Source organism: Topomyia yanbarensis, chromosome 2 (genome assembly GCF_030247195.1).
Source record: "Topomyia yanbarensis strain Yona2022 chromosome 2, ASM3024719v1, whole genome shotgun sequence".
NCBI lineage: Eukaryota > Metazoa > Arthropoda > Insecta > Diptera > Culicidae > Topomyia > Topomyia yanbarensis.
The window spans coordinates 417,428,723-417,450,151 of NC_080671.1; the positions used below are offsets into that span (position 1 = coordinate 417,428,723).

The following is a 21,429-nucleotide window of genomic DNA, read 5'->3' on the forward strand; positions in this document are numbered from 1 at the left end:
GGATGAATCGAATACACAACCAGACGAAACATTGTTTCTCTGATGATCTGTCCGTTAATCCGTCGACGGACCGGCGCCAATAATCGCGTTTTTCAGCTTTCATCAAGTTTTTAATTTGCATTTGTAGTGTCGCGTATATTGGGGAAAATTCGGGCGATCCGACGTTCAAAAGTCCTTTTCGCGTATAATACTAAGCAATCTCTGCCCATTACAAAATAGGAGACTGTTCACGGTTGTTCGCGTCGGGTACTCGTTTCGTCTGACCTTTAATCGTAATGCAAATGCGTTGTGTTAAAGCTTGGGGGAAATGTAGGGACTGAAATATAGGGACACTTGAGGTTTTTGATGTACCATGTGGAAATTCCTGCTATTTTCTAAGATTACCGAGACCAGGAATCACTTACTTCGGTTTTGTAACAGCACCCTTCAAAGGACACTCTCAGGCCTTTACGAGGTAGCTTAGGAAAGAAAACTGATTTTCCTCTTTCGGAAATTTATAGGATGACGAACCAGGCCCCAGTTAGAGACTACACCATCAATCTGTACTTCCCGGGTGGGTACATAGACAAGATAGTTCTTCGTACACGGCCAAGTGGTATTTAGTTAAATCTCGCATATATCGATGATGTTAAATGGCTTATCTTTGCCCTCATTTAAGTTTGTTATGAATATATACCAAATTCGTTAACTGATACTTTTTGCATGTATCAGGCATCTAGCATAGGGAACATAATTATCTATCTTGGAACAAAATTTCATCCAAATCAAAGATGCGTTTTTTGTAAATCGGCTTTAAATTTTTAAAATCGATTTTTTCAGTGTAGGAGTCGATGAAGATTTTTATTCAAAAATTCGACTAATTTTGTGCAAATCACTCCTGCAACATTTTTTTGTAGGATTTGTCATTTTTAGACTATATCCATTTGAATAAAATTGGTTAAAAAAGTTTGACCCTTTTCAAAAGACAATCATTTTTGGAAAACAAAGTATGCAAAGTGGCTTTTTGTGACAAAGTTCTCATGTACAGAAAGTTTCATTAAAATCTGAGAGGGTGCTGTCAACTCTGAATACGATTTAGTACGAAATTCGCCTATAGATAGCATAACTCAATACAGTTATCCTAGCGACTTCTTCGAACATGTTCAAAGTATATATGGTTTCAGTAACTGCAGAAAAATTTGAGCAAGATTTTCAGATTCCACAAAATATCCCAGTGCTTGTTTCCTCTTCAGTCTTCTGTCCCATAATACTATTTCAGACTATCTCGATGCGATGTTGAGTTCATCGGTGATCTGTCATACTAGCGTCAGAAATATAATGAAGTTCAGTTATAGAGGGATTCCATGAGAAACCGGCCGACCGCAAAATATGACCATCGTCGATTCGAACGAAACTTTGCAGGTGTGTTCGCTGTATGAATCTCCATGATATTCTCTGGCAATTGGAATATTTTGATACAAGAGTAATTTTTCAAAAGGGCGTAAACGTTTCTACGTGTATGAATTTCAAATTTTTTTTGTTCGATTACTGTATTTTATGCAGCAAAACTATCTGAGAACAAGTTACAGGAAATGAATACTTCTGTCCGAAAAAAATATGCACTGAAAAAAATGTTGCGTCATTTTTCAAAAAAGCAAAAATTTATGATAAAAATTTAAATTGCGAAAAAATCCATTTTTTTAATTTTTTGTATTTTGTTACCAAAAACCTAAAGAGCAAAGAAACATTTTGAATGTGATTGCATGATGGAGAAAAAATCGGTAAAAAAGTTTTTCTAACAACAACTTCATACATGTTTTTAAATTTCATACTAATAGACATACAAAATTGTAATTCTATTACAGAATATAATTCTAAGCACCATTTAAAATCAAAATGCATTTAACAAAAATCTTCCAAATTGATATTGTTAACCATTTGAAAGTTACATGAAAGCAACCAAAATATATTTCAACCATAGGGTCTGTTGATTAAACTATATAGCTGAATCATATGTTGGTTGTTTTCATGTAACTTTAAAATGTTTCACAATATCGCCTTGATGTCAAAGAGAAAGTTACAGGAAAGCTTACGGGCCTTTTGAAAATCCTATTATTAATGATGGAGAAACGCGACTAACTTATGAAAAGGTCGTAATAAAACAAAATAATTGTGTTGTTAAATCAAAAGTTAAAATATCTCGAGAACTACTACATTTTGAAAATTTTTTGTTAAGAGCATTTCGATTTAAAATGGCGTTTAGAATCATATTCAAAAAGAAAATTGTATTTTTGACTGCAAATAGTAAGAATTATAAAAATATGTCAAAAGTTGTTGTTAGGAAAACCTTTTTATTGAAAGCTTCTCCAGGATCCTAATACACTAAAAAAGTTGCTTTTACGTCTTTAAAACGATAAACATTAAATTTTTGACATTTTTTGATGGGGTAACGCGAATAACTTTTAAAAAGAGCATAATTACACGAATTAATTGTTTTTGAAGGAGCAAAATTTCAAATATCTCGAAAACTATCGCATTTTGGAAGATTTTTGTTAAATGCATTTTGATTTTAAATGGTGCTTAGAATTATATTCTGTAATAGAATGACAATTTTGTATGTCTATTAGTATGAAATTTAAAAACATGTACGAAGTTGTTGTTAGGAAAACTTTTTTACCGATTTTTTCTCCATTATGCAATCACATTCAAAATGTTTCTTTTCTCTTTAGGTTTTTGGTAACAAAATATAAATTTAAAAAAAAAAAATGGGTTTTGTCGCAATTTAAATTTTTATCATAATTTTTTGTTTTTTTTGAAAAATGACGCAACATTTTTTTCAGTGTATATTTTTTACAAACAGAAGTATTCATTCCCTGTAACTCGTTCTCACATGTTTTGCTGTATAAAATACAGTAATCGAACAAAAAAAATTTGAAATTCATACACGTAGAAACGTTTACGCCCTTTTGAAAAGTTGCTCTTGAGTCAAAATAATCTTATTACCTGTGGAAAATATTTAGTCTTGCATGACGGTGAAACGTGTAAAGTTTCATTGGAATCTAAGATGGTCGGTCACGATTTTAAAGATTTTCGGACGGATCTTCGTGGAATTCCTCTATAGGGTCCGATAATATTTTATGAATTTGTTTAACATCGAAGAAATTATTCACGTTTTCAACCCAGAGTTAATATTGGCTCAAAGGTACCAATAATATTCCGCATTTGCCTTCATTAGAGAAAGCCCTCATCGTCCATTATAGGAATTCGCGTTGCTCTGTACTCCAAATGAACGAACTTTACGAACCTTAATTTAAATGTTCTAGATTGAATACTCAAATGCATAATCCGATTACGGTTCGATTGGTTTCGGAATCCAAAACATGACTGTCTATTTGATGTCATGAAATGAAAACTGATTGCAAAAATTCGAATACGTATTATTTTTACTAAACTACCGTAGAATTCTGAAGAAGTTTTGAAAATTTCGTAGATTTTACGAGTTAATCTGTAGATCCGTAGAAAGAACAGAAATTCGTAGATCTACGGTTGCGAAGTCTGTGGAAACAGGTCAAATTTCGCAACGGAATGTAGCAGTAAACTTTCGCTTTTTATACACCATTTTTTCTGTTTATCCTTGTTTGCAAAAACCCCCCGGGGTGGGGCTTCTTCCGCCTTGACTCTAAAAAGCAGTTCGAAATAGTGTTTGAAATGAAAGTACAAAAATTCAAAAATGATTCACGTCATATTTATTTCACTACCAATTGACTTATTGTCACATTGTCAGTCGTCAGATAAAACATTGAACGATTTCGATCAACCTTCGCTTGCCAAATTAGCAACACCCAACACTTCGGCCGCTTTGAGATATAGGCTGTAGCGTATTTTTGCGATCCGGTGTTCGGAACTTGTCTCCACAACTCCATTCATGACCTTGGTCGTCTGATAAAAGTCGGTGAACGGTGCCGCTGCGGGGCGCACCTTATGTTTCCAGAACCAGAGGGACACATCCATGCTTGTGCCCAAATCATCTAACACCAAATCCGGGTTCTGAACCAAACAATCGTTACCGTAAAGCTCTCTGGACGCGGCACAGTAATTTGCTTCCCAAGTCAGCTGAATGAATCCTCGGCCGTGGTACGGAGCGTAAGGCTGATCTTCGGCGTCACTTTCTTCCTGGTTCTGGAAGCCATCACTCTCGTAGATAAGGTGCGCAATGAACATGGCCGCCTCATTAGGGTCACGAATAGCGCCGTTAGTCCAGCGAACGACTATGGAAGCAAGATTGCTATCCACTGTTTCATATTCACAGGCAGAGAGAATGGCGTTCAACTGTGTTGCAGTAATAGACATGGTTGGATCAGAACTACTGGTGTTGCTTTGTGTCAATCAAATTTATGATCTTCACTTTTTCCACATACATACTGACAGTGATGTCCATATCCTCTGTGCAGTAAGGATAAAGTTCGATTTACACGATACGTCAAGCTTCCGTCACCGGTACTGCACGTCAACGAAGCGTCAAAATTAGTTGCATGCAGTTGAATGCATGCAGTTAAGTTAACGGCACGAAACGTTTTGACATACAGAGCGCGTTAATGCTCACACGAGAAACGCATTCAAGTTATCCTTACGGAACGGTGACGTGACGTTGTCGTTCTTTTCCGTTGACGGAAGCTGATGTATCGTCTAAATCTGACTTAAATTGAAACTGCTACCCACACCCTGCCCTGTACGAGAGTGTGTCTCTATTGTTCAAATACACCGCTGTACTTGAGATGTGTGAGTGCATGCTGATGGCACTGGCAGACAGAGGGATATTTTCATGCACCCAACACTAGAACGTAGTGAAGACTTATTTTTGCAAATAATCGATTATCCGTTAATCGAGGAATTTGCGAGAGTTTGATTAATTGATTCGATTAATCGACCCAGATAGTCGATTTAGATCAATAATTATTTTCATGTAACTTTCAATTAGGTTATAATATCGCCTTGATATCAAAAGAAAAGTTACAGGAAGTGTTATGGGCCTTTTGAAAACCTATTGTTGTTGATGGAGAAACGCGAATAACTTATGAAAAGGTCGTAATAAAACAAAAGAATTGTGCTGTTAAAACAAAATTTAAAATATCTCGAGAACCACTACATTTCAGAAATTTTTTGTTATGAGCATTTTGATTTAAAATAGCGTTTAGAATCATATTCAAAAAACCAATGGTATTTTTGACGGCAAATAGTATGAATTATACAAATAAGTCAAAAGTTGTTGTTAAGAAAACTTTTTTATTGGAAGTTTCTCCATGACCGAAATATACTGAAAAAGTTTCTTTTTCATCTTTAAAACGATAAACATTTGATTTTTGACATTTTATGATGGGGTAACCCGAATAGCTTTCAAAAAGGGCATAATCACACGAATTAACTGTTTCTGTTGGAACAAAATTCCAAATATTTCAAAAGCTATAGCATTTTGGAAAATTTGGAGAATATTAAAGTAAGATTTTCAGTTCAGTTAATTTTGCACTGCTCAAATTTTTTTTCGCATCCTTGTCGCGAAAATAATCGTTATTTTTCAGTTGTAGTACCAGTTTGATTTCAATTCTTAGTTTTTTCTATTCGATTTTTTATTGCATTTCCTTTTGCTAGTTTGTTTTATGTTAAAATGATATTTGAATTAAGTTTATAGCTTCATTTTGTTCCCGACCTTCGATTGAATTTTTCGCGGTTAACTCATCTCTCTTTTATTAGTAGGGCCGGTCGCACAAGCTTGAGCTAAATGAACATTAAAAACTAATACTAAAAAGGTGAAAACGGTCGTTAAATTATAAATAAGAAGCAACACTCACAGTCGCAAGTCGCTCGATAAAAATTTTCGGAAATTGAATGCGGTCGAAATTCATGCTTATTACTAATCGAACTAAAATTCCTTTCCTTCTCTGGTAGAACAGCATTGGATGTGGCCGGCGTCGTTATTGACCATTTTATGAAAATGTTGAGTCATTGAAACATGCACAGTGAGACTGATTTGCTCCTCCCAAGCATCATTCTTTTGGTTCATTGTGCATTTTCACTCACTCGGTCAATCACGAAAAGCAACTACGGGCAGTCTACCTAAGCTAAGCTAAGCTAAGCTCAATTAGTATGAAATTTAAAAACATGTATAAAGTTATTGCTAGAAAAAACTTTTTTACCAATAAGCTCTCCATCATTCTGTTCTCTTTAGGTTTTCCTTGACAAAATATAAAAAAATTGTTAAAAATGGTTTTTGTTTGCAATGTATATTTTTAATACAAATTTTTGTTTTTGTGAAAAATGATGCAATATTTTTTTCAGTGTATATTTTTTTCGTACATAAATATGTATTCCCTAAAACTCGTTCTCCGAAAGTAATGCTGTATAAAATAGAGTAACCGAACAAAAAAAATTGAAATTAAAGCACATAGAAATGTTTACGTCCTTTTGAAAAATTGCTCTTGTTTCAAAATATTGCAATTGTCAGAGAAAATCATGGAGATTCATAAACCGAACACAACTTCAACGTTTCGTTCGAATCGACGATGGTCATATTTTGTGGTCGGCCGGTTTCTCATGGAATCCCTCTCGGCCGCTTTTACCTTTGCTGCTTTACACTTAGTATAATACGCTAGGCGAAATCAGAGTCTTTTGTTATATACTGAAAAAATGTTGGGAAGTTTTATGATGAAGCCATAATAATCGAAGGAAAAAGTAAACACAGAGAGGCTCTCATTTGCACTTACGCCCTTTTCACGTGTTGGTCTAGAATTGTTTATGTTGATATTTTTACCCAATACTTATAAACGCACTGTTCTGAAAATTCAAATCCATTCGGTGTTCCCTTTCTCGTTTTCTCTCTTACAGCCGATTCAAATTATATTTCTTACTGATTTTCTTGTTAAGTTAAGTTTGGGAATATTTTATATTTACCTTCCATAAAAATCTATTTATTTTTCTTGAAATAAATCCAATATTCCATATTTTCATTCAGAACTGTAGTACTATCAACTATCTAATGTTTTCTATACTTAATTGGTACTTAGTATAACCAGTAGTGAAAATAACACAAATACATGTTGCATGAGATTCGGTATTTTATTCAAACGATTTCCGGAAACACAGACACAACAGACACCACGAGAAATTCGTCGCCTGATAGAAAATTGATGATGTGTGTGTTTGTGAAACCTATCCCATCTCCCACTAGCTGACAGCGGTTTACAGAAAAAAAGATGTTTGCATGCATTTATATGCATGCATACAAATAACTTGATTTCAGGATTTGGGTAGGTGCTAGCTCAATTGATTTTCCGATTACCCATTTCGTATACACTAGATGGTCGGGTTCGGGGTTTTGACCCGAAACCTGGACCCAACCCGAACCCGACGGGATTCGGGTTCTGTAAATTTAAGCTTCTCGGGTTCGGGTCAGGTTCCGGGTTTTCAAATTTGAAACTCTCGGGTTCGGGTCAGGTACGGGTTTTTGAAATTTTGAACTTTCGGGCTCGGGTTGGGTTTTTCAAATTACAACTTATCGGGGTCAGGTTGGGTTCGGGTATTGAACAAAACAACCCAACCATTTCTTGACGCTGTGTGCGTCTGTACACAAAACGCAGTCACGTTTTGTAGTAGTGAAGTATACTTCGTGATACGAATGGATGACACATATAATTGTACCAAATGTTAGAACCTTTGAATCGCTAGAATTCATCGTATTATATGGTGCTCAAATATTGTACTTTTTCATTCTTGCATACAATTCCGTCTCTTCAGATTCGCAAGCTGCCTGAATTATTTAATTTTTAAACGAACATTCATGAGAGAGCATTAACAATAGGTGTTTCACATCTTCATCACTGCGATTTATTTTTCATGATAATTAGTAAAAAACCAAGTCAACAGGAATTTATCGGAAAATATTGGTTCAACTTTCTATTATGGAATATAAATTTCGACAGGTACTTCAAAACCAATACTTAGGCCGCGGCGACAAAACGTAAACGGTTTTGTGGGGTACATTCGTACCCCAGAACTAAATTCATTCTAATATGTCTAATTTTTATTAAATTTATAATTAAATTGTTTTATTCTAAAATCATTCGTAAAGTAACCTGTTAAAAATATTCGTGTTTTGATTATTTAATTATGTAATATTTCATTTTGTATAGAATAGGTCTTTAAAATACGTCAAAATTCCCTTTTTCCTTCATATTGCTATAACTCCGGTAGTTTCAAACCTATTTTGACCATCTGTACGTCGAAGGAACAGGTAGAGCCGGTGCATTGTACGTGTATATAAAGTAAGTATGTTACAGAGCCTGGGCTGCAGAAGATGACGAATGGAATGGTGTGTCTTGCATTACAAATCATATTCACGAATGTTTTGTGGGGTATATTTGTACCCCAAACAAACTTTAAGGGAGCACTGTTAAGTTGGCCAAATGTAACAAATAGGTTGAACCTGCTTTAACGGAAGTTTAATAATCAAATTGATTTAAGATAATGATTGCTTGCAATTAACATAAACTAAAACGGAATAACAAGGATTTGAACTCACAAATTTGGTGGTACTTTGGTGGCATTATGGCGGCTCAAATTTGAAAAGGGCACATTTTTTAAGCAGATAGTTTAAGCCAAATTTTATTTTCTAGAGACTGTCTTTGTTCCATCAAACCTAAACCTAGGTTCACTTTCGCCAGGTTTCGTTGTTCATGACACTCATAATCAGTGGTACATATATGAAACAAGCACTTTCTGTCAGATTGTTCCTGAGCTGAGCCGTTGCATGATGCGGATTCCTTCATGAAAATGCATGAATTTCCACGAACTTAAGAAATTGATCGTGAAAATCTTGTGTGTTCTGTTGAAGCCATTAACGGATTTTTAAAAGTTTGTTGTCGCTCCGAAAGCTCCATTGGAGATGTCGAAGCATCTCTGCTGGCGCGCTTACCGTATAATCTGAAGCATAAAGTAACTTAGATACCCCATCATATATCGTCCTAACGCTAATGATTAGACATCAAGAACGCGTCAGAGAATCTTGATTGATACCCTTCGATAAAAGTTTGACCGTACCAACCAGTAACGTGGATGACGTCATGTAAACTGTCGAATACGAATTGCCAATTGTCAAAGCTTAATTTAATACATGTAATAAATTATAGAAAACTGCCTTGCAGGAATGGTTTCTAATAAAAATTAGATATTTTGGTTAACTACGACGGGCAAGATTGTTTGAAACTCTGACCATTAAGCCTTCTGTTTCCCCATGAGTTAGTCGCCGATTTAACCTAATTTCCGGTTAAGATATCGACGATTTATAAGTTTCTCAGAACATTACAAATTCGACGTTCAATAATAGTAAATATAAATGCGGATTCTACTCGCCAGTGATTCGTTTTGCCCTAGGCAGATATAACTCAATGCGTATGGTGCTACTTCAGTTTCGAGTGATTCTACTATTCTTAGATGAGCCTAGGGTCCAGCTCGGGTGCCTAGAATTAAAAATATTCGAGATCTTTGGTTGATTCTTCGTATTAGCAAGTTGGGCTCGGATCGGACTTCTCAAATTTTAAATTTTCTTGTTCGGGTTTTAAAATTTTAAAATTCTCGGGGTCGGATCGGGTTTTACAAAATTTTCTTTCTCGGGTATGTGTCGGGTTCGGGTTTTTAAGTTTTAAAATGTTTGGGCTCGGGTCGGGTTCGGGTTTTTCAATTTTCATGCTCTCGGGTTCGAGTCGGGTTCGAAAAAATTGAAGCCCGACCATCTCTAGTATACAGGGCAAACCGTGTTCCGAGGCAATCGTTCCATCAACTAGCCCCGCCTTAATGTAATGTAATGTTAATAAGACTTTCGATTCCTTACATGAGGTAAGAAATCGACAAGTGTTTAGTGTATTTAATTGAATATAATAAAATTAATATATATATTAGAATATATGTATATGAGTTTTTCTATTTTACCAATGATACACAGAGAATTTCATGCAGTCTTCGACAGCATATCCCTCCATCCGCACCGCACGCATTGAACATACTCGATCCATCCACCCGACGAATACTCACCTGAAGTATACTAAAGAAAATACATAAAATCACAGCAGATTAAGAGAGCGAAATATAAAACATGGAAGGTCTGTATATGTCTGTTTCTCAGTATGCACAGAGAAACAAAAACACGCAGAGCCCACACAGCCCCTACTAACGTCGCTCACACTCCGCCGCGATTCCCATGCACCCCACAGAATACACCTCCAGCAAGCACCCAACGAGTGAACAGACCGAATACGCGCAACGCACAAATTCCACAGCAGAAAGAACGATAAGGAAAAAACTGCCATCGATGATCAAATAAAGCTCTTCTTGTAGTGTGCATACGCACTTTTCAGTGGGTTTGTCTGTCTCACTTTTGTAATAGCTTGGTTCTTCTCATATTCATGTTCGCAGCAACAACGTTCGTAGAGAAGCGATGAGCGGCGGGCGCGGAGGTATATTCGTGGTATTCGTACGCTCCGTTTGTCTCCTCTCCTGACGATGCTTCTGCGAGGAAGAAAAACCTTCGTAACACGGTTTTTCGAGTCGTCTCACTTCAGGAATCTATTTTCTTCGACGAATCCCATATTGTCCAACTGTCCGACGATCCTTTGGTACTTTTTCCCGGCTAATAAACACTTAAAAATACGTCTCGAAATAACTGCAAATTACGGAAGAGTTTTCACTTAACACGTGACGAACCGACCCTCGAATTCACATCCGCGTGATAGAAAATTGAATGATCAATGAATGAATTCAATGATCGATTTTTCAAAATATAAGCAATATTCCTCACAGACTGCTATCCAGAGCTCATGTTGCCATATCGCAATTAGTATTAATAGAACAAATAACAAATCGTTTTCGAGCTCTCCATCGAGTCAGAGGTTGTTTTTTCTAGTCCGTAGTGCTGTGTGAGGCGATAAAGAATAGTTTTAATCCGCATTCAAGGTTATTTTGCCAGTTCGGTTCGGTCCTCAGTCTTTTGTTCGCGTGTGAGGATTAAACAATAGCCAGCTGTATAAGCTGGATCGGTTCGTCGTTGGACACCAGTTTAAAGCTAAGTGGTTTTTGTCTTTTGTAACACATTTATTGCTTTCTTCCGTCTGCGCGGGCGCTGACCCCGTGCGTTGACGTTTTCTATGGTTCCCTCTCCGGATGGTCAAATGGAAGTTGAATCGGGTTCAACTTCTAAGGCTCCCCCCCGGCCCAAATGCTATCCAGAACTCTCAACTGGTCCATTTGTGGTCTTCTTTCGGCCCAAGACTAAATCACTGAATCTTCTTCAGATTTCTAGAGACCTGACGGAACGGTTCTCGGCTGTGACCGAAATTTCAAAGGTCCGCTCGGACAAGATAAGGGTGTTGCTAGCCAACTCAAAGCAGGCAAACGATATTGCTTGCTGTGAGCACTTTACGCGGGATTATAACGTGTATATTCCGGCTGTAAGAGTACAATCCGAAGGCGTCGTAACCGATGAGAGTTTGACGTGCGAGGATCTGCTGAAGTACGGGGTTGGCCGATTCAGAGACCGCTTACTTCAGCCAGTTAAAATACTTGAGTGCAAACGTTTGCACTCAGTAGTAGTTGCGGGGGATGGTTCAAAAACGTACCCCCAATCAAACTCTTATCGGGTGACCTTCGCTGGTACCGCTTTGCCAAATTTCGTCCTCTTGCACAAGGTTCGTCTGCCTGTGCGTCTGTTTGTGCCGCGGGTCATGAATTGCACAAAGTGTAAACAATTGGGTCACACAGCCACCCATTGTAGTAATAAGGCCCGCTGTGGAAAATGCGGGGAGAATCATCTGGATGATTCGTGCAGTAAGCAAGCCGAAAAGTGTCCTTACTGTGCGGAGAGTCTGCATGATATCTCGGCATGTCCCGCGTACAAACTACGCGGGGATAAACTGAAACGTTCCCTTGCGGGACGATCCAAACATTCTTTCGCAGAAATGTTAAAGAATGCTACGCCACCATCCTCAGCAAACATCTATACTCACTTGCCTCCTGACGAGGGCGAGGCTGGTAACCCACAAGAGGGAACATCTACTAGGGTGCCTAGAATTTATAGGAAGAGGAGGAACACTTCCTCTCGTAAAGTTCCTTGTAAAGGCCAGAAGGTGTCCCTTGAGGGGGCTCCGAAAGTCACATCTATTGGAAGTGTTGCAACCAAACCGAAGCAATTAGCTCCTGGTCTCGGAGGATTAAGCTCAGAGAAGGAGTTCCCAGCACTTCCAGGAACATCAAAAATCCCAAGTGTTCCTTTGTTTCAGTTCGAGAGTAATCACAGCACTGGAATTATAAAACTCTCGGACATAGTGGACTGGATAATAAAAACTTTCAATATTACTGATCCTATTAAAAGTCTTATGTTAGCTTTTCTCCCTACAGTAAGAACATTTTTGAAGCAGTTGACTGCTAAATGGCCCCTCCTCTCAGCGATTGTATCCTTCGATGGCTAACTCATCGAACGAGGTCACGGATTTGATCACTGTTCTACAGTGGAATTGCAGAAGTATCATCCCGAAAATCGATTCCTTCAAAATTTTAATAAATAATTTGAGTTGTGATGCATTTGCATTATGTGAAACTTGGTTAACTTCCGACATAGATCTCAACTTCCACGACTTTAATATTATTCGCCTGGATCGAGACACCCCCTATGGAGGAGTGCTTTTGGGGATCAAAAAGTGCTATTCCTTCTACAGAATTAACCTTCCCTCGATAACAGGTATTGAAGTTGTCGCTTGTCAAGTAACAACCAAAGGCAAAAGCCTTTGCATAGCTTCCATATATATTCCCCCCAACACCGCGGTTGGGCACCGACGGCTACAAGACATCTTAGAATCTCTGCCAGCACCGCGACTAGTTTTAGGAGACTTTAACTCTCACGGTACAGCATGGGGTTGCCTCTATGATGATAACCGGTCTTCCTTAATTCAGGATCTTTGCGATAACTTCAATTTGACAATTTTAAACACGGGTGAAATGACACGGATTCCTACTCCTCCAGCGCGCCCGAGCGCCTTAGACTTGTCCCTTTGCTCAACATCGCTGCGGTTAAATTGCACGTGGAAGGTAATTCCTGATCCCCACGGCAGCGACCATCTGCCGATTGTAGTCTCAATCAATAACGGTTCAAGGCCATTGAAATCAATCAATATTTCGTATGACCTCACACGAAATATCGATTGGAAGAGCTATGCTGCCGCGATATCCGACAACATCGAATCTACCCAAGAACTTCCTCCGGAGGAAGAGTACAGCTTTTTGGCTGGCTTGATTCTCGACAGCGCGAATCAAGCTCAGACTAGGCCAGTACCCGGCGCGAACATACAAAAACGTTCTCCCAATCCCTGGTGGGATAAAGAGTGCTCAGACGTGTACGCAGAGAAGGCCGCCGCGTTTAAGACCTTCCGGAACGACGGGTTACCCGCTAGTTTTCGACAGTACGCGACGTTAGACAAGCGAATGAAGAGTTTGATGAAAGCCAAAAAACGCGGTTATTGGCGCCGGTTCGTCGACGGATTAACGAGAGAAACATCGATGAGCACTCTTTGGGGAACAGCCCGACGTATGCGAAATCGAAACAGTACTAATGAGAGCGTGGAATATTCAAACCGTTGGATATTCAATTTCGCCAAGAAGGTTTGTCCGGATTCCGCCCCGGCACAGAAGATTTACCGCGCCGCGTCTCCTCACGATAGCGCGAACGAAACACCTTTTTCGATGGTGGAGTTCTCACTTGCTCTCTTGTCGTGTAACAATAAAGCTCCGGGGCCAGACAGAATCAAATTCAACTTGTTGAAGAATCTGCCTGACTCTGCCAAGAGACGCTTGTTGAACTTATTTAATAAGTTTCTCGAGGCTAACATTGTCCCACTCGATTGGAGACAAGTGAAGGTCATCGCCATCCAAAAACCAGGAAAACCAGCCTCCGACCACAATTCGTACCGTCCGATCGCAATGCTATCCTGTATCCGGAAGTTGTTCGAGAAAATGATCCTATCCCGCCTCGACAATTGGGTCGAAGCAAATGACTTACTGTCAGATACACAATTTGGTTTTCGCAAAGGCAAAGGGACCAACGATTGTTTTGCGTTGCTCTCAACTGAAATTCAAATGGCCTATGCTAGCAAAGAGCAGATGGCATCAGTGTTCCTAGATATTAAGGGGGCTTTTGATTCAGTTTCGATCAACATTCTTTCAGAGAAGCTGCACCAGCATGGTCTTTCAGCGACTTTAAACAACTTTTTACTAAACTTGTTGTCGGAAAAGCACATGCATTTTTCGCATGGTGACTTATCGACATCACGATTTAGCTACATGGGCCTTCCCCAGGGCTCATGTCTAAGCCCCCTTTTATACAATTTCTATGTCAACGACATTGATGAATGTCTTGACAATTCCTGCACGTTAAGGCAACTTGCAGACGATGGCGTGGTGTCTGTTACGGGACCCAAAGCTGTCGATCTACAAGGACCATTACAGAATACCCTGGACAATTTGTCTGCTTGGGCTATTAAGCTGGGTATCGAATTCTCCACGGAGAAAACTGAGCTAGTTGTATTTTCAAGGAAGCGTGAACCAGCACAACTACAGCTTCTATTAATGGGTCAAACTATCGCTCAGGTCTTCACAGTAAAATATCTAGGGGTCTGGTTCGACTCGAAAGGTACTTGGGGATGCCATATTCGGTATCTGAAACAGAAATGCCAGCAAAGGATCAACTTTCTTCGTACAATAACCGGAACATGGTGGGGTGCCCACCCAGGAGACCTAATTAGGTTGTATCAAACAACGATACTGTCGGTAATGGAATACGGATGCTTCTGCTTTCGCTCCGCCGCGAACATACATTTCATCAAACTCGAAAGAATTCAGTATCGTTGTTTGCGTATCGCCTTAGGGTGCATGCAGTCGACCCATACGATGAGTCTCGAAGTGCTGTCGGGCGTTCTCCCGTTGAAAAATCGATTTTGGGAACTCTCATATCGATTGCTCATTCGATGCGATATCTTGAACCCGGTCGTGATTGAAAATTTCGAAAGGCTTGTTGAGCTCAATTCTCAGACCCGTTTCATGTCCCTGTACTTTGACTACATGGCGCAGAATATTAAACCTTCTTCTTACAATCCCAACCGTGTGCATTTCATAAATACTTCTGAATCTACTGTTTTCTTCGACACATCCATGAAAGACGAGATTAGTGGAATTCCGGACCACATACGCCCACAAGTGGTTCCAAACATTTTTTATAATAAATTCCGAGAAGTCGACTGTTCTAAGATGTTCTATACTGACGGATCAAACCTCGAAGGATCCACTGGCTTCGGTATTTTCAATCAAAAGTTCACCGCCTCCTACAAACTCAGTGACCCTGCTTCAGTTTACGCCGCAGAACTAGCTGCCATTCAGTATACCCTTGGAGTCATTGAAACATTACCCGCAGACCATTACTTCATCGTTTCGGATAGCCTCAGTTCCATTGACGCTATTCGCTCGATGAAACAAGGCAAGCACTCCTCGTATTTTTTGGGGAAAATACGGGAGCTACTGAGTGCTTTATCTGACAACTCTTTCCAGATTACCTTGGTATGGGTCCCTTCTCATTGCTCCATTCCGGGCAATGAGAAGGCAGACTCCTTAGCTAAGGTGGGTGCCTTAGAAGGAGACGTTTACGAAAGACCAATTTGCTTCAGCGAATTTTTCAGTATTACTCATCAGAGAACCCTCGAAAGTTGGCAAACTTCGTGGAGCAGTGGAGAGCTGGGAAGGTGGCTACATTCGATAATCCCTAAGGTATCGACGAAACCTTGGTTCAAGGGGATGGATGTGGGTCGTGACTTCATTCGTGTGATGTCCCGACTCATGGCAAACCATTACACGCTGGATGCACATCTCCGGCGTATTGGGCTCGTGGATAGTGGTATCTGCGCTTGTGGCGACGGCTATCACGACATCGAGCACATTGTCTGGGCGTGCACCGAGTACAGTTCCGCTAGGTCTCGGCTAATGGATACCCTGCGGGCCCGAGGAAGACCAACCAACGTCCCGGTTCGAGATGTGCTGGCAAGCCGCGATGTTCTCTATATGTCCCTTATATACACCTTTGTGAAAACCATCAATATACAAGTCTAACTGCCCCTTGTTATCTCCTTATCATTCTCAGAACGCTCTTCCACCTGTATCAAACCATCTGTATCGAATGAGCCAACAAACACGGGACCTACGGCACGAACATAGCACGCTTAACTCGAAATGTAGCCGATCCACATCTGAGCCGTACTACGAAATCGTCTGGAAAAACCCCTGCCATCTTGAGGAGGACCACCCGGCGTCCCAGTACATGATTCCCCTGATGAAGGCCACCCGAGTTTGTAATCCATCCGTTGATCTCACGATGCCTGAAACTGAAATAATTTTCTCTCCCTGCCATCTTTGTCTACCCTCCCTCCCCTGACTCTTATACCCAGAAGTAACACCCCTACCCCCCCCCCCCCCCCACCCAATATCATCACGAAGCATTTAGCTCTTCTTGTCTCTTCTAGTTTTAACTATTATATTATATAATCTCATTGAAATTGCCCAACTCTACTACCCACAAAAATAACTATAATTACGAATCTTTACAAAATTCAATCATGCCCTCTAGTTATTCCTAGTTTTAAGTTAGTCGTAAAAAATTGTCCCCCTTAATTAAACATTATTTGCTCCAATAATCTCACTGATAAAAATGTCAAACCATATTGCCACAAAAACTAAATGACCCCCCTAATCTTACGAAAACAATATTATCCCCTTGTGTAGATATATAAGATAGCTATAAAATCGCATTAGTTTCATTTTTAAAAAATCAATATGTAATCCCCTAGTTTTAAGCAATTTAAAATGTAAAACAAAACAAAATTGGCACCTTTAAGCTAACGCAACGTGCCTTATCAAATAAACGATTTGAATAAAAAAAAAAAAATAACAAATCTTCCAAATTCATGGCAGCCGGATGCCCAGAGCAATTATATCATGATAATGCTATTGGCACACTTACTAACAAATTTCTCCTTCCCATGAGACATGCGGTGATGCAGAGGATTCCTCGGTCACTAGTAGCAACACGTATCGGACTAACATTCCTTCCTGCCCCAGAAGATCTGCATTCGGTCGTGACCACGCCATGCACGAATCAATCTAGATTGCACAATATGGCTGATCTTGTTATTCCCAAGCATGTTGATCCATTGAGCATTTTGCAATTTCAATTGGTTCTAGTCAATAATGGAGTAGTAACCATCTCTTATGCTTAGGCTTATGCTTATTTATTTGGTGTAAACAGAAAAAAAGATATGGACCGTCAAACTCACGCATCGATCCGTGCCAAGTAAAGAAATTAAAAAAATGACACATCAAAGTATAAACCTAAACCTGAATCTTTTCTTGGATTCGAATGGAAATTCGCTTAAAATTCCAATTTTTTCAAGTAGAATTGAACTTCCTAATTTTCCAGGGTTTCCCAGTAATCAACACCCCCTCTCTATTAAGTAGTTATGTTAGTTCTCCAAATCCAATCCAATTTCCAAATTAACGATAAAAATATGTTTCAATAAAAAGATGTAGAAAAACGTTTTAATCACTTAATTTCCATATTTTTCTCCATTTTATTTCAGGTGAGTAATCCATACCGGATGTATGTCGATGATGTGACGTAATGACCAAGTTGCAGATTTTGAATGGTTTTTCGTCAATGTCTAAATTTATAATAGTATTCAGGTATTTATGCAAAAATTGTCCAACTAGCTTTGGGTTGTTTCCGAATGAAATCGTTCACTGCGTCAATGCTTTCAATACTGTAAACGACAGATAATATGACAAGAGCAATCCGCATATTTCCCCCACGAGAGTAGTCTACATCGTCCGCTGATGCACAGACAAATATGTACGACACATACACCACAGAATTGTCAAAAATATACACAGCCAAGCAATTGCAAAGAGCACAACGACGATGTTTTTTGGTCTTCTATGGTGCAAACATACTATGAACATTTTTGTGGTTCTTCTGAATCCTGCTAAATGACTTCCGTCAGTTTCACATTCAAATATCTATCAGAATTTGATCGCTCTTTTTTACTCACAGATATACCATATACCTGTCCAGTGTTAAACTGACGCGTCTGTTGTCACCCACATGTACGTACCTATGTGGATCGAACTTGTTGCAGGAACGAAACTTCTAAAACCTAGACAAACGGGTGGCGGAAACCCCTTCACGCTAAATTCAATTCACACCCGGTTCGGTGCAGTGTGTACGATACGTCTGGGGGTGTGGATGCTGTCGCATTATTCCTACTTCCGGTGGTATGTTCGTCTAGCTTAGCGAAAGCACTGAAAGAATTTTTCTTTGAATTTCCTATATGTATCGCATCTTTAGTTTATCCTAAAGCTTCGCAATTGATTCTCGTTCGAATGCAGTTCGTCATGCATTTACAGAAAATCGTGTTCTCTGGGTGTTCCGGCAAGCCGGACCGGGTTCGGGTACGTAGAACTTTCCCTACCGCATCAACCGACCGGAAGGGAACCAAGATAGAACGAGAGATGGATCAGCCACCGGCTATGTTCGAAAGCTCCCATGGAGGAACTGGTTTTTGGTTCCTTTATTGCCGGAGGCATGATATTTTATTGCCATCTCTGGTCTTTCCCCCGTTCACTATTTCTTCGTTTTGTGGTGTCCGGTTGTCTGGTGGGATTGTTGTGGGATGCTGTGGGTATGTATGTATAGAGAGAGAGAGAGTCAAACGGAAGCACCCGATCCGACAGGAACGGCAAACTGGGTTAAGTCAAAGCGGAAGTGTGGGATGATGTCGGTTAGCTTTTTTGCAGTCATGCTAGAAAAAGCAATATGTAGACAAATAGCAGATTGTCTAGGCTTGCCACCAGGGTTGGGCTGTTGGTTCCTGTAAAGTGTCCGATAACTTTGAACACAACAATAATAAATAAATTTCTAGTGGTTGTACCATGTTTATCGTTGTACATACCCACATGAGGGAAAATATATTTATTGTTCGAACTAGAGATAGTGTGGTTTGGTGCACTAAAGTGTGTCGTTCGACATCTACTACAAACTGCTGGTAAGATTTAGAATACCATTTTACAGAACATATATCGACAGCTGGCGTCGTATTTGATTGTGGTGTAGAATAACGAACAGCATTGTGTGCATGGACAGGATAGGCTAAGGGGTAGAAACAGGTCGATGAGATCGCAACGACAGGTGGAAACAATAAATAACGCACGACAGAGCGAATAAGTTTTCAAACTACTGAAAGTAAACCATTGTTGTGAGTGTGGTTCATTAAACACCGATATCAATAATAGGAAAAACAGTGATTATTCTCTGTATTGAAACGGGAGTGATCGATTTAAAAGGTTGTACTGTTCGTCCAACCTTTATCGAATACCTTTATCGAACATTATTTTCTACTCAATTCTCACAGTCACCCCACTTGAGCTAACGTCTCATCACTCGGGAATTATTCCGAGTGTGGCAAAGTGACTTTTAAGTGACCATCGTTACCGAAGTGACTCTCAGAACTGAAATTTTCGGTGTCACCTTACAAAAATTGCAAAGTATTAATGGCAAAGCAAGTAGTGAATGAAAATTGTTGTTTGAAGCAATTTTGAAATCGGATTTCGGTAATAATAAAACATTTGAAACCTTCCTCAATATAAGTTTCGTTTGATAGAGGCTACTCGGTAGATGACGAAAATTAATGATTGAAGCTAGTTTGAAATCCGTTTATTACAACTTCAGAAGTAGCAAAGTAAACTGAAGCTAGTACAAAAGACACTAATTATATTCGCGACGTGAATATTTATAAATCTCGGTATAAACCTCGGTAATTTTTGTTGCTAGTCCCCCACGTACACTTATCAATTCAAGCAAAAATCCTACCCCAAGTTTGGTCCCAGTTTTCGTTCGAGAGAGATAAAAAACACAACCCCAAAATGTATCTTTAAACTAAAATAAATATGCAATTTTTCCAATAAAGTTTTATTCTAAACCAAGTAGGTTCTAAGATACTTGCCATTGAAAGTGCCGAATCTAAATTAGCAGGGACTCATTTAAGTTTCGCGCATTGGTATATGTTACGTAGTTTTGCGAGTCTTGGCGAAAAAATAATCAAAGTTAGGTTTGAGTCCTGATACCTATCTCGCTTACAAAGGGTGCCAAAATGGTATCTGGCTCTACAAAAATTCCGAGGTGAGGCGTCTAAAATAAATATTATGCATGATGGTATCACCAAAAAACAGAACATGAATCCCATTTCTACAGCACTTCATCCTGAATCCTCGTCACACGATTGCCCACAACTCGTCGGCCTACACTAAACAGGCACCTAACCGCGAACTACGCAGGAACAGGATGGAAACGAATTTTCATTTTATTGCTACCCGGAGGGCATTTTAATTTCACGCAACATCGAAACGCCTGCAGTGTCACGACGGGAGGTGGTTTTCGTTTTGGGTTTCGGTTGTCAGCACTCCGGTTCCGGTTTGGCCGAAAAAGGTGCCACCAACAGGTTAAATGCTGATACTATTTATCCAATTAATCTTGCCAACATGCGGCAAACACCTGCGGCGGCAAGCTCTAGTGTGAGCGTGAACGCTCAGCGAGTCCTGCTCATGAGGTCCAGGTTGGGCCGGTTGTGTTATTCTATCAAAAAATGTGACTACAACGTCCTGCGGTGCACGCAAAAACACTCGTATCACATAGGGTGGTTCTGCGATATACATTGCCCATTGGTTACCCGAGCAAATATTCATGGGTTCAAACACCACATAGCCCCTTGAAAAGACCTTAAACATGGTCCGTGCCAAAATTCACAACCATCAAGACACCATAAAATGGTCTCAATAACATATGGTATTTTATATGGGATCTACCGGACCATGGTGATGGTGTTTTCATGGGTTGAACCCATTTCAACCACCCATGTCAAACTCCATGAGCATGGGTGTATTATGGGCTTTTCGTTTGCTCGGGTATTTAGTTGAGGAATTTGCTGGCACGATAAATAAACATTAAACATGACCAGATATATAAACATTACATTTCAAAATGAAACAATACTTGTGTTTATGTGCTAACTTATCTCCTAGTGATAAGCAGCGTGCTGCTAGTTAAGAAGTTATGTTTAAATTAGTTATGGAATTTGCGTTTTGACTTCGTCTCATCAGAATCCGACACTAACTTAGTGACAGGACAAAGCTAGCACCGGATTGACGCTAGCTCCAAAAAGTTATGTTTGCAGACAGACGAGAAATGGCGACTTAAAACGGGCGGCTGGCGAACCAATACGTAACATTTCTCCCTAGGAAGAAAATTGGAAGAGAGCAACGTGTGCG

General features: G+C 39.5%; 3 protein-coding genes across 7 annotated transcripts in view; 1 reads left to right on the top strand and 2 right to left on the bottom strand.

Moving 5' to 3' along the window:
• The window catches only part of LOC131685193 (actin-histidine N-methyltransferase), a 317,693-nt gene that overhangs the window by 65,829 nt on the left and 230,435 nt on the right, over positions 1-21,429 (top strand). The gene's annotated exons all lie outside the window — the stretch shown is intronic.
• Positions 1-21,429, bottom strand: part of LOC131685192 (uncharacterized) — a 160,209-nt gene that overhangs the window by 63,164 nt on the left and 75,616 nt on the right. The gene's annotated exons all lie outside the window — the stretch shown is intronic.
• On the bottom strand, positions 3,703-4,399 carry LOC131685195 (uncharacterized). Its single transcript, XM_058968742.1, has one exon. It carries the CDS (start codon positions 4,327-4,329, stop codon positions 3,793-3,795), a length of 537 nt encoding a protein of 178 aa, XP_058824725.1. The 5' UTR covers positions 4,330-4,399; the 3' UTR covers positions 3,703-3,792.